This window comes from Gossypium arboreum, chromosome 4 (assembly GCF_025698485.1).
Source record: "Gossypium arboreum isolate Shixiya-1 chromosome 4, ASM2569848v2, whole genome shotgun sequence".
NCBI classification, from domain to species: Eukaryota; Viridiplantae; Streptophyta; class Magnoliopsida; order Malvales; family Malvaceae; genus Gossypium; species Gossypium arboreum.
In genome coordinates, this window is record NC_069073.1 from 5783204 (window position 1) to 5798261 (window position 15058).

Here is a 15058-nt window from a genome sequence, read left to right on the forward strand (position 1 = left end):
AGGAAAGGAAAGGTTTGGCATTCTTGGAAGTATCAATGTCCACAAAATGTCACCTTTAACCATTCAGCACCAAAAAAGAGATAAACGAGAGCTAAGTTTAGATTTTTAGTATCTAAACTTGGATATAATATTTATTGCTTGTTTTAAGAGATATTTATTGCCTTTTTATGAGTAAATGATATATGTTTTATTGTAGGTGAAAGCTGCTTAAAGTGGGCATGAATACTTCCAAGATTGGGAAACCTTTCCTTTCCCATGTGTGTGTATATATATATCATCCCAAGCTCACCAACCTACCCTTCCAACCTTAGTTTCAATATTTGGCTCAAAATTCTTGTTTGTAAAGGCCACTGCTATAGCTGAAAAGAAAAAATGAAGGTGAGGGAGATGGTATGGTGGTGGTGGATATATATAGCAGTTGCAGTGCAGGCAAGCATCAAGGGAGAAGACTATGTGACGTATGATGGGAGATCTTTAATCATCAATGGCCAACGCAAACTTCTATTTTCGGGTTCCATTCACTATCCTCGCAGCACCCCTCAGGTATTTCGTTTCATTTTTAACTATACCTATAGATTTTGTTCGGGGTTTAAAAAGTGTTAATAATCTAATAGATTCTGAATCGAATTTTTTAGACAGTTATGGTAATTGTTTGCTCTACCCTATTTTCTTTTACTATATAAAATTACAATTATTTTATTCTTATATATTTATAACTATTAAAATAAGAAAAATATAAAGAAAATGTGTTAAAAATAAATTAAAGTGGGCGATATAGAGTGGAGATGATACATCTAATTTTTATAGAAGTAACAGTAATTTTCAAGATTATAGATTATGCTAAAGCATCAGCTCCTATTCTATTATGTTTCATTATCTTCTCTATTTGTAGCATCTTTAATACAAAAAGAAAAAGATTAAATTTTATACATACATGAGAGTATGAAACTTAAAACATATTCTAACTAATAAAAATATAAAAAATCAATAAAATAACACAAAAATTTGGATCACGAGGTGTTTGATTTTGATGGGAAAGAGTAGACTTTTGCAAATAGAGAGAGAATGAAACAACGTGAAATATATGACTTAACAGACAAACATCAAAGATCACGCATTTCTTTGTTTCTATCTTTTTGAAAACAACCAAAATTCGTTTCTCGATATGAGAAAATATTGTTAAAATAGTACGGAATTAAATTATAATTTTATAATAAAAAATATAAATTTGTTATTTCAATAGGTTATATTTTTATAATTTTTAAAAATTAAATTAAATTATTATATTTTTAAAAAAATTAAAATATAATTTTATTTTTATTAATTTATGAAAAAAATTATTTTAGGAGGTGGGCGTGGTAGCCACCATAGTTTTGTCACTTGTTATTACATTGTTTTAAAGTTAGGCAAATGAATGATTAGGGTTGTAATTGTGGGTCACGGGCACATTTTTCTTTGGGACATTTCATATTGTCCCTTTTGCAAATAGGTTAGCTAGCCTTCATACTTGTCAATATCATATTTGTGAACATTGTCTCTTATTTTGTCCTGCCCATTTAATGTTTCTAGTAGCTTATATCATATACAAACAAATTATAATCTTTTATATGTTGGTTAGTTAATTATTTGAGTTTGAATTATTTTTGTATTGATTAGAAAGTTAAAATTTCCATTAATAAATTTAAATAATTTAATATGATATATGACATATAGATTTTAAATACCTTAAAGTATTTGTAAAATCACGTATAAAAATAGCTCTTTACAAATTCTATTATAAAATAGTTTATATTTACGTTTTAATATTAAAATTATATACATTTAATATTTTCAATTTAAAGCTTAATTCGTTAAACTGCAACTTTCATTGATATATAATGCATATGATGTTTTTAGTCATTTCTCTTTTAAAATTATAATATTTAGATAACAAAACGATGTCAACAAAAACTTTTGGATAGTCAGAAAGAAGAATTTGAGTACAATTCCATTCATATCCTCTTATAGCACCGAAATGTCTTTATATACAAGGCTAAGTAATGATTTTATACAACCAACCAATTAAAGACTAATAAAAATGACTAAGGAACTAATTAATAATCTTTCCTACTATTTTCTAGATGTTGCTAACAACCCTTAACAAACTTTCTCACCATTATTAATGCCTTAACAACTCTAAATCTTTTAGCTAACTAATAGGTTCTAAAATACTCTCTATATATCATCTCCTCCCCTCTCATTTTAGCCTTAACTTTAATGCTAAAATTAGGGAATCTTTTTTGCAACTCAACAAATATTCTCATGTTACATCCTAGGGAATGAATTTTTCCAAAGCACAATGACTTGTGTATCTACTCTTCAACCTTTTTTAACCATCCTTGTAGCTAACACCTCTAATGGTTTTTGTAACACCCTATACCTGATCCGACTGCCGGGTCCGAGCTTCGGGATGTTACATTCATTGCCCAAGCAACTATGATCAATTACATTCAATTCATGCCATTAACATTTAATTACAAGTAATATAAATATATAATATAGTATACAATTGTTTCCAGGTCTTATACGAGCTTATGAAGGCTCTATTGCTAACCTGAGGTCGAATTAGGACCAATTTGTAATGTTTTCAAAATCACGGGTTAGTATTGCAACTTTGGAGGTTCCTCATCGTGGTGCAACATACTGACTTGCCCTTGTCACATTGACAAATGCTCGACATCGCGACTTGACTATCTATTTCTAAATAGTTCAAAATGACACCAACCTGTAAATGCCTAAACAACCAAATCACACTTTCATATCATATTTCCAGCCAAATACACAATTTTCATGAACTCAATTATGAACCATAGCACTTTATTCATAAATGTACTAATGCCGTACCACCATCTCATCAATACCATACAACCTATAAGCTAATTTCCTAGTACAAATCATTCAAAACATTTGACATGTACAAATATTCAAATAAGCCATGAACAATTCAACATTTTATAGATTTCAAACCTTGTATCAAACTCAAATTCATATTTCAACCATATGACCATTTCCATATACAAATTCTAACCCAAATGTTCACAAAATCACATTACTATACCAAAAACTAACTCAACTTAGGTACATAACGTATATTTAACAAAATGAAACTATACAAACATTGTTGACTTGGGGATCACTTCTTGGATGCTAGAACTACTTCACGTACTCTCGAGGATCGACTATACATGCGCATAGAGAAAACAAACCATACATTGAGTGATAATGATCAGTGGTACTTCCATGATTTAAGTTAATACAAAACAAGTGTAAACAATTGCATACATTGAGTTCAAGTTCAATTCATAACATATTTTTATGCCATTTCATGCCAAAATACTTTCATTTCCATATAGACATGGATATGACCATCTTTACACACCAATTCAATAGGTATACATACAAGCTTACCATTTCTCAACAATTTCACATGTCATTTGATCAATTTCAATTATCATATTTGGTTACATATATTTATTCATTTATCATCATGAATATTTCAATCATCGTTGAGTCTATTAACTCATCAATACCAAATCGATCTCCAAAGCTCCGTTTTGAATCATTTTGTATAAATTTTCACATACTGACGTATAATACATGTCAATTGCATTTCATTTCGTATATTATGTAGCCAAATCATGTTTTACAACCCTATTAACCAGTCATAGACTTAGAATGGATACACAGATTTGTCATCCCGGGTTGTTCGACAATGATGGTTTTTATAATATGAATATCCTGTCATCTCGAATTGCCCGACAATGATGACTTTATATGTACAATCTACCACCCCAGATTTCCCAGCAACAATGGTTTCCAATCAATACCCTGACCCTATGGCATGCCAACTATATCCACACCAGTCCGAACAACTAATAGGGCAACCAATTTTCCAATTTCATTATATAATTCAATTGATATTCCAAAATTCCCAATTCATAAACATTTCACCAATTCAACTCATCATATAACATGTTTCAACACAGTTTCATACCAAATATCATAGATCAATTAAATCATACTACTTTCTATTATATCTAATATAGTCCATATCTCAATATTCAATCTCAATCATAGCAATTCAATTGAAATAACCATTTTTAACTCACCTCAATACCATATAATGCAAAATATCATGAATATGAAATAATTAAATTGATCTTGGATCTTAAAAATAAAAACCGAAAGCACGCGTCACTCATCGTCGGCTCTCGCTTTTCCTTTCTCTCTCGACAATCCGTCATCGTCTCTAGCTACGAATAATAATTCAATGATGGCACTATCAAATTCCATCCAAATTGCATTCAAATAAAAAGCCACACATATTTTCAATTTATTCAATTTAGTCTCTAAACCCGAAACAAGCATAACTTTCGGTCTAAGGCTTTAGATTAAAATTTGATTCATATATTCATTAAGGACCTCCAAATTTTTAGTCTTACCAAAATTTCATAATTGTTTTTATTTTATTCAATTTAGTCCCTAATGTATAAAATTAATAATTAAGCTTTACAAATTAGTCTTTTCTATAACCTAAGCTTAATTTCTATCAAATTCACACCAAATTCATCCATTTCTCAATAATGGAAACTTTAAAAAAATTTAATAATTTTACAAATTAGTACATGGGCTAGCTAAATCAAACTCTCATGGTTCAATTTCCATAAAAATCAAAGAAAAATGGTTAGGGACTTACTTAACTTGAATGGTCGAAAGCTTCAATGTTTAAAAATGGCGTCCCCCTTTTTTTTTTCTTCTTTTGATCGATTGGAGAAGATAGTTTTTCATCTCTCCATCCACCAATTTGGCTTTTATATTAAGCTTTAATCATAATTAACTTTTAGTTAACATTTTTCTTATATTTTAGTTTTTAATTAATTAGTTTAATTGTCATTCCATCTATCACATTCCACTATCACCCATTTACAATTGGTCTATTAGCCACTTTAGACCTTTGAATAATGTTTACTTAAGTCCCCAAGCCATTTCCTAATTAAAAGTTTATAGTAATTGGACTTTTACAATTTAGTCCTTAAGCTTAATTAACCACAATTTTGACTAATTTAATAATCTAAATTTCAATTCATTTATATACTAAATCCATAAATATCCATATTTAAAATTTAAGGATTTGGTTTATGGAAACGAGGTCTCAAAATCGCATTTTTTGGCACTACTTAAAGCCAAGTTGTTACAGTTTTAGTGTAGGTACAACCCTTAAAATTGGTAGCTAAGATCTTATGCTTTGATGGCCTTACCTTCTTTTTCATTTAAGAGACATGGAAGACAACATGCATCCGAGATAATGCAAATTGTTCAAGTCTTACCCTATCTTACCAACAACTTTATAGGGTCTAAAGAATCGATGTGAAAGCTTCTTGTAGTACTTATCTACTAAAGAATTTTGCCTATAGGGTTTTAACTTCAAAGGAACCTACTGCCTGATTTGAAATTCTGATATGTGTTTCAATAATTCTAACATCTTATCCTTTGCTATTGAGATTTTACTTGCTCCACTTGTGATCCTCCAAGTACATAGTGAATGTGCAAGAAAGGACAATTATAATACAAATCCTCAAATGAGGGTAAGTTTGGTGAGGGATGGTAATTGATGTTATACCACTTCTCAGTCAATGGGAGCAACTTGACCCAAAACTTTGGTTGGCCACCAAACACACATTTTAGGTAGATTTCCAAACATCTATTCAACGCCTTTATTTGTTCTACAAGAAGTCCCACTTGATTTCTCTATCATTCTTCAACCACTGCATTCTAAGAACCATGTTATAGCTATCCAAGGTAGTGGTAGCACATCAAGAACAAAATCAGTGCCCTACAAAAACCAAGTCAGATCTTTACACACGGTATCGCATTGCAACTATTATCATCAACAACATTTACTTTCTTAGTTGCTACAATCTTACAACCTAACTTCTTTGCCATTTCTAAAGCTAGGAAATTACGAGTGCTTCTTGGATCAATAAGCTTTTGTAATGGCTTCTTATTTATATTGGAAGTGACCCTTATGGTGTGATAACCTCTAGCTTTTATCTCACAAATAGCTATTGTTGAGATTTGTGGCTCAGTATCACTTAGCACTGTACAGCTGGTCTTCATAGGCCTCATCTAATTCCTCCATTTAAAAAAAATAGAGCTACTGTTTTTTCTTACACTTATGACCTAATTCATACTTTTGATAACATTTAAAGCATAAAACTTTTAGCATTTTTCCCATCAAAGTCAACATTGTTTCTAGCCTTTAAGCTAGTTATAGGCCTCTTCCAAGATTCAGCCAAATTTGTAAGTATATTTCTTAATTTAGATTTTAAGGTAGATATAATGGTTGGCAATAAAGATGGTCTTTTAGGAGTTTTTTATATTTCTTGCTAGAGATTTTTTATTATAGATTGTTGTAGTTAAGCTAATGCATATATATGGGACAAATTCTTAGGCATAAAATCCTTGTAGATTACTGTATATAAATCTTGAAACCCTTAAGGAATAAGGTAATTACATATTCCTCTAATAGCTCAACTCCTTATAACAAAGAAACAAACTTATCTTGATATTCAAAGGCCATATATATTTGTTTTCAAATTGAGAAATTCAATCATTGGAACACTAAAATTTTTATCTTCAATAGTTTCTTTTAAGGCCTATAAATAGGTTGCCCATGTAGGCAACACTCCACCCTTGTACTTGATCCAATTTTGGTGATAGTGTAGTGCTTTTCCTTTTAAATTAATTAGTATTATTTTAAGATTGTTCTTTTCGATTATGGAATATTCTATTTTGAAAAATTGCAAACACTTGAACAACTAGCCTTAGAGGTCATCACCATTAAAATGAAAGAAATCAACCTTTGGTTATCTAGCTGAAAATTACCTAGTTTTGTGGATTTTTAGAGCTTTAAGATGTTATGTTTGGGACATTATTTAGTTATGTTGAACATTCAAAGTTGTGATAACTCTGAGAAGGTTAAGATAACATTTTCTTGGTAAATTTCTTGGCTCTAACTCTTGTTAACCAACTCCTTAATAGTTTCTTCTAATCATCTCATTTAATTTGAAATCAACCATGGTGCTAAGATATTGGCTTGGATACTAAGCTTATATATGCATTTCAAATTAGCAATTTAGGAAAATTAAGAATCAAGATCAACTCTCAAATGTGCTAAGTGCTTGGATAATTGGGAATGTTGAAAAGAATAGCATAGAGAGAAATTGAGTATAATTTCAGTTATATCATCTCATACCTCTTAAATGTCTTTACATACAAGGCTAAGTAATGGATTCTATAATTAATTATCTAATGACTAATCAAAATGGCTAAAGAGCTCAAACTTTTTTGTTATTTCTAATTTTTGCTAACAGTCCTTAGGAGACTTTCCCTCCATTATTATGCCTTTAGCTAACTAACAAGTTCTCCATAATTCTCCATACATCACTATCCCTACATGAACTTTGCATATTGAATTGGTGTTTTGTTGAAGAACGAGCTTAAAAAAGAAATGAAAACATTTTGGTTGAAAGACAAACTTGATTATGTAATTATGAGTAAGTTTCAAGTTTCTATGTAGATGTGGTCATCTTTAATAGGCAAAGCAAAGGAAGGTGGAGTTGATGTGATTCAGACATATGTATTCTGGAATTTGCATGAGCCCCAACCTGGTCAGGTTAGAACATCTAAGTAGAACCCAAGTGAGCTATATTTCTATATTTGCATAAATGTTTATTCACAAAATCCTTTTATTATTTTGCTTTTGGTAGTATGATTTCAGTGGAAGATATGATTTGGTGAAATTCATTAAGGAAATTCAAGCTCAAGGGCTTTATGCTTGCCTTAGGATTGGACCTTTTATTGAGAGTGAATGGACTTATGGGTGAGTTAGACCCATATTTTCTTTAATGAAGCTAGCTTCAACATTATTTTTTTCCATTTGTCTCACATTCATTTGTTACTTTTGGGTTATTGACTTGTGCGTAACTAGAATTTGGTAAATTTGGTTTTAGGGGATTTCCATTTTGGTTGCATGACGTCCCTGGTATTGTTTATCGAACAGATAATGAGCCCTTTAAGGTACATTTGATTTTGACTCATTATTTAATTTGGTTCATATTCTTCTTTTTCTATCTATTTTTAATTTGTAAATTAAAAATTCTAATATATGCACTCTTTGTTCATATTTTTTAAAAAATATATAATTTGTTTTACCTTAATTTGTATTAATTAGTAGTAATTATTCGCTTGTTTTAGTTCTACATGCAAAACTTTACTACAAAGATAGTAAACTTGATGAAGTCAGAAGGTTTATATGCTTCACAAGGAGGCCCAATCATATTATCACAGGTAAATTAATAAACCTAGCTAATCAATTGCCTCATTGTTTAATTTCCCCCCAAAAAGTATGAACCAATATTTCTATATATATGAATGTATGTATGTAATTTGTAGATAGAGAATGAATATCAAAATGTGGAAGCAGCTTTCCATGAAAAAGGACCTATTTATGTTAAATGGGCTGCAAAAATGGGGGTCGAACTTGAAACTGGTGTGCCATGGGTGATGTGCAAGCAAACTGATGCTCCTGATCCAGTGGTTCAGTTCCTCCTATTTACTCATTATCATTTTTTCCTTCTTTGGTTTGGAATTTATGTTCTTAATTTGTTTAATAGACCAAAAGAATGTAAGGTTGTTTATTATGTTGTAGATTAATACATGTAACGGTATGAGATGTGGGGAAACTTTCGGAGGTCCCAACTCACCCAACAAGCCATCTATGTGGACAGAAAACTGGACTTCTTTGTAAGCTTTTACCCATGTTTTCTTTATTACACTCATAAAACACTAAATAATTAACTAAACTTGAACTGACAAATCAAAATACATTTAGATCAATTCATGTCGAACTTGAATATGAAAAATAAGGTTTTTGAGCCTCCTATTTGCTATTAAGTCACTGCATCATATGCTACTTAATTATAAGTTGTTATTAAACATATGCTAATTGATACCTGTAGCTTTTCAAATTGGTTATAAAAGGTTTTTTTTTATTTGTAGCTCAATGGTAAGGTTGAGGCCATGGGTACTTTAAAATCCTAAGTTTAAGTCCCATTTTATGTAAATGTCTAGGTTTTCCTTTGATTTATGTTACTTAGTTGTTGAACTAGTTATTTAGTTCAATACTTGTAATGATTTATTCTAATTGAAACTATTGATATAGTTGTAGCTTTAAAAGGTTTTTTTTTTAATTATAGTTACTAATTTACACATTTATTTTTAAAGCTATCAAGTATATGGTGGTGAACCATACATAAGATCTGCTGAAGATATTGCATTTCATGTTGCACTTTTCATAGCAAAAAAAGGAAGTTACATAAACTATTACATGGTAAGCTTATATGTTAACAATACATCTCACAGTACCTTAATCAATAGTTTAACCAAATAATTTTTCATAAATAATATAGTACCATGGTGGAACAAATTTTGGAAGGACGACATCGGCTTATGTGATAACTAGTTATTATGACCAAGCTCCTCTTGATGAATATGGTGAGTTGTATCCATCTTATAGCTATTTTCTTGCATGTAAAATAATATTGCAACAAGTTGAATATGATTGATATGGAATGAACATCCAGGTTTACTAAGACAACCAAAATGGGGTCATCTTAAAGAGTTGCATATTGTGATAAAGAATTGCTCCACACCTTTATTACAAGGAGTGCAAAGTAATTTCTCAATAGGCCCACTACAACAGGTGATGAAGTGTTTTAGACCAAATACCATATATGATTTTTATTCAAGAATTGCACTTTAAAAGAATTATTCATAAATTAATGTCAATTACTTAAGTTGGATTTAATTATTTTATTTGGATTAGGCTTATGTTTTTAAAGAAGGAACGGGAGCTTGTGTTGCATTTCTTGTAAACAATGATGCTACAAAAAATGTTACAGTGCAATTTCAAAACAATTCATTTGAATTGTTACCCAAGTCTATTGGCATTCTACCAGATTGTCAAAACATGGTTTTCAACACTGCAAAGGTATGTTATGGTTTCGCTCCTTGTTATGAACTCAAGACAAACAATAATTGAATTGATTAATGTATTGAAAGTGCAATACAACCAATAAGAAAGAAAATTATAAAATCAACAGAATACTAGAATAAAGAAAAGAGAAAAAGAGGAAAAGAGAACTGAGTTAACAGCTTGCCTACCTCGCCATCGCCCATTGCCTACCTTTATTAACCAAGCAAAGCGGTTATAACAAAGTAAACATAATTAGTAAGCGCCTGAGGATATCTTCGCTCACGTGTACTCTTCCTTGGCTACTATTACTTGCTGAGATAGCAGTTTTTAACCTAGCTTTGTGGACATAACATTACCTCACGCTTGTAAAGGAACCTTGTCCTCAAGGTTCATAGAAGATTCAATTGAAGAGTCAACCAATAATGGCATACGAGTGACATGTTGTTGTGGACTGCCATAGCAAGGTTTAAAAAGAGACAATGAAAAACGGGGTGAATCTAGACAGAATTAGGAAGCTGAAGCTTGTAAGAAATTGAACCCACCTTTTTAAGTATCTTATAGGGTCCAAAATATTTAGGACTCATCTTTTTGTTGTTTGCATGAACGAATAAAAATTTGAAGATAAGGTTGTGTTGAAAAAACACCTAAATCCTCACTTCTAAATTAACATCCTGACGCTTGTGATTAGCTAGAGACTTCATCCTATTCTAAGCATGAACCAGATTATGCTTTAGTTCTCGTAAAATCTCATCCCTTTCCTGCAATGCCTTATCAACTCCATTATTCCTAGAAGAACCACCATTGTACTTAATCAAGGTTGGAAGGATATGTGTACCAATATTTAGCCCAAGACAAATACCCTTCCTATATCGTCAAACCATCACCAGCAGAGCATCTCAAATACATCTTAAGACAATAGTTTAGGGCCTTCATTTGATCACTTGATTGAAGGTGATAGGCTAAAAAACCCCAGTGAAATGTCATGCAATTGGGCCAACTCTAGCCAAAATTCACTAAAATATATATTGTCACCATCACCCACCACGAACTTTAGAATGATATGTGATTTAACAATCTCCCCCCACAAATACAACAACCATTGTCTCACTAATTTAATATTTTGACAAAGCAAAAAAAATGGCCATATTTGGTCAAACGATCCACCACTACCATAATAGTTTCCTTAGCATTTGATTTTAGAAAGCCAACGGGCTCAATTGATCACTCTCTATTCTTTGACAAGTTTATTACTCAAGCACATACCTTTGTACATCTTTTTTTTTCATATTCACCTAGTAAAAGTTGGTTTTTAAGCTGTGGTTAGTGCATAGAACTCTGGTATGCCCCCCATAATAGTCCCATGAAATTCCCGTAGTAATCGGGCCTTAAGATACGGCATGTTGGGTATCATTATTTAGCCCTTACATAATAAGACATTGGATCGTATAATCAACATACTGTGAATCTCCTAATTGTGCACACTCACTCAAATGTTATACCTCTTCATTGTCACGGTTTACTAGCTTTATATCCTTTAGGATATCAAAACTCGACATTATGAAAGCCAAATAAATACCACTTGGTTTACGTGAAAGAATGTTGACTCTAGGGTTCAATGACCCAAATCTATATTGGATATCAAAATCTAACCCAATAAATTTAAACAACCATTGTTGTTGTTTCGATATTTAGATTGTCTGAGCGGTTAAATCTTTAAATTGTTGGTGATTAGTCATGACCATAAATCAACGGTCCAACACATACTTTTGTTACTTTCCTACAGGTTGAGTGATGGCATACATTTCACAATGATATGTAGAAGCATTTCAAATATGAAGGCTGAGTTTCTAATTGAAATATGCTATTGGTCATCCCCACTGAATCAATACAATCCTAATCCCTACACCAGATGCATCAGTCTCCATTGTGAAATGAGCGCTAAAATTTGTCAAAGCTAGTATAATGGCTAGCTCAAAGTATCTTAACATATTCAAAAGTGGCTTGTGACTCATCAAAACAATGAAATGAATCTTTTTTTAACAAATTGGTCAGTGGCGCAGCCTTTCAAGAAAGCCCTTGAATGAATCAACCATATTATCCTACTAGTCTGAAAAATCCACAAACCTCCTTCATAATAGTTGGTGTGAGCTATTATTATACTATAGCTACTTTAATGGAATCCATTTGCAGCCCATCCTTCGTCACTTAATGACCCAAGTACTCAAATGTTAGAGATATGAACTAAGAAAAAATAAAAGTAGAGAAGAAACGAGTATGATAACAATATGAAATTAATCTACTAATATTCTTATTAATTTTTCAACAAGAAAAAATTACTATTGATAACAAGATTCCTTTCCTTTTACTCTATTAAAAACGTCCAATCTCTTAAAAAACTGAGAAAACATAACTTGTACGCAAAGGCTAACATGACAAAACTAGCATCTAAATATCTTTTCAAGGAGAAGTCAATTATCAATGCATCACTCGCATGATTGTTCGCCATCCTTATCATATTTTGACTGTGTGCCAAATGGCTCATGCTTGGATTGTCCACCATGTGTGTTCGCAATTTATGTTGTTCGCCATGTGTGTTCGCCAATTAAACTGTTTGACATTTATGTTTTTCGCCAATTAGACTGTTCGCCATTTATGTTGTTTATCATGTGTGTTCACTGTTGCATGGTTGGTCATCTCGCAACACTCCTCATTGGCTTTCATGCTTTGAACACCAATTTCATTCCTTAATTTTTTAAACATCACTTTTCTAAGAGGTTTGGTCAAAATATATGTTTGTTGAACTTTTGAACTGTAATGAACCAAAGTTACTTCATTGATTTGTTCAACTTCCCTTACGAAGTGGTACTTGATCTTGAAATGTTTTGTCTTCCCATGGACGACTGTATTCTTTGTAATTGCCACAGCAAATTGATTATCATAGAAAATTTGCATTTCTTCAACCTGTACAAGATTTAAGTCACTTCAAATTTTTCTCAACCAAATTGCTTAGTTGACTGCTTCTGCCACAGTTATATACTTCGCCTTAGCTATGGACTGAGCAACAGTTAGTTGCTTCTTCGAACTCCAAGAGAGTACGACGGATCCAAGTGAGAAAATATCCAAAGATGCTTCACATGTCATTCACTGATCCAGCCCAATCATTTTTAGTGTACCCCACAAGCTTCAATGTGTCCGCCTTCGCAAAGCAAACCTCAAAATTGGTAGTTTTTTTATTATATATATTAGCACTCTTTTAGTAGCCTTAAAATGTGATATATTATAGCAATGCATGAACTTTGATAGCAAACCTACTACATACATAATATCATATTGTGTTGCTATCAAATACAACAGGGAACCAATAAGACTTCGGGAATTTCTCTCATCGACCCTCTCAAAATCTTCATTATTGCCAAGCTTTTCACTAAGTGCTACAGGTGTGCTTGCTGGTTTACACCTATCCCTGCAAAACCTTTCCAAGATCTTTGAGGCAAAGCTTAGTTAACTAATGAATATCCTTTCCTAAACTTGTTCTATTTCCATGCCCAGAAAGTATCTCATTTTTCTAAGGTCTAACATCACAAACATCTTCTCCATTTATAGCTTAAATTCTTTTACCAAGTCATTATTACTCTCAATTACTAGCAAGTCATCAATATATAATGGAACAATCAATGTTGTGACCTCACCAGCTTTCTTAACATAAAGAGTAGGTTTACTTAGGCTCTTCTTATATCCCAAGCTTAGCAAATACTTATCAATCCTTATATACAAAACCCTTGGAGCTTATTTCAGCCCAAGGCTTTGTTAAGGCTGTAAACCTTCTATTCACTTCTTTTGACTGTGAAACCAGGTGGTTGTTCCACGGAAATATCTTATTGCAAGTAACCATTTAAAAAAGCTTATTTGACATCCAACTGATAGATTCTCTAACCTATTTGTGGTGTTAAAGCCATTAGCGATCTGATTGTGTCTAACCTTGCTACTGGTGCAAATGTCTCCAAATAATCAATCCTCAACCAGTCTTGCCTTGAACTTGTTGAGTGAGCCATCAACATTTAGTTTGGTCCTGAACACCCATTTGACACCAATAAATTTTTTATGTGATGGTCTATCAACAAGTTCCCAAATCTGATTTTTGTGAATCATCTTTAACTCAGCTAGCATTGCTTCTTTCCAGCCTTTAATTGCTTCAGCTTCTTCGAATTTGGTTTGGCTTAAAGATTGCTACATCAGCTCTTTCATAGATTTCAATGATTTGTCGAGTGCCTTTCACTAGACTATCATCAAACTTTTCATTTTCAACTTGATCATTGGTAGGTTCGAAACCTAGCTTAAGTTCTCCTTGCTCGAGTAACTCAACTTTACTAGCATCTCAGTTCCATGTTTTCCCTTCATCAAACTTCAGATCTCTACTCACAATGATCTTATTAGAGAAAGGATAAAAAATTCTATAACCCTTCTTATTACAACTGTATCCCAAAAAGATCCCAAGCTGCAACCTCTTTTCAAGTGTACTTATTTTCACTTATGGTATATGAACAAAACAAATACAAACAAATATTTTTAGATGAGAAAATGAAGGTTTATGCCCATACCATGCTTTGAATAGTCTTTTCCTTTACAACCTTGGTTGGCAGCCTGTTGAACAGATATACTAAGGTATTTACTGCCTCAACCCAAAATCTATTTGACATGTTATTTTGAAACAATCAGCAGCTCGCCATGTCCATAACTGTCCTATTCTTTCTTTCACATACTCTATTTTGCGAAGGAGTGTCGAAGTTGGTGAGCTGGTGTTGAATCCCTTCCTTTTCACCAAACTTTTGAAACTTTTTTGAGGTGTACTCAGATTTATTATCTTATCTGAGTATCTTAAGCTTGCTACTGGCTTGATTTTCTACCATGGTTTTGAACTTCCAAAAATTGTCAGCTATTTTAAACTTATGTTGCATAAAATAGACCTAACAAAAACTTGTATAG

At 32.0% G+C, this 15058-nt stretch overlaps 1 protein-coding gene across 1 annotated transcript in view; it reads left to right on the top strand.

Annotated features, from left to right (window-relative positions):
* Window positions 1-15058, top strand: part of LOC108460715 (beta-galactosidase 6) — a 25477-nt gene continuing 10419 nt past the window's right edge. Inside the window, exons 1-11 of the mRNA XM_017760320.2 lie at window positions 1-543; window positions 7619-7714; window positions 7809-7921; window positions 8052-8118; window positions 8296-8388; window positions 8494-8637; window positions 8750-8844; window positions 9325-9430; window positions 9510-9594; window positions 9684-9802; window positions 9926-10090. Coding sequence (XP_017615809.1) covers window positions 373-543; window positions 7619-7714; window positions 7809-7921; window positions 8052-8118; window positions 8296-8388; window positions 8494-8637; window positions 8750-8844; window positions 9325-9430; window positions 9510-9594; window positions 9684-9802; window positions 9926-10090 — 1254 coding nt within the window. The 5' untranslated portion in view covers window positions 1-372. The remainder of the gene's footprint in view (window positions 544-7618; window positions 7715-7808; window positions 7922-8051; window positions 8119-8295; window positions 8389-8493; window positions 8638-8749; window positions 8845-9324; window positions 9431-9509; window positions 9595-9683; window positions 9803-9925; window positions 10091-15058) is intronic.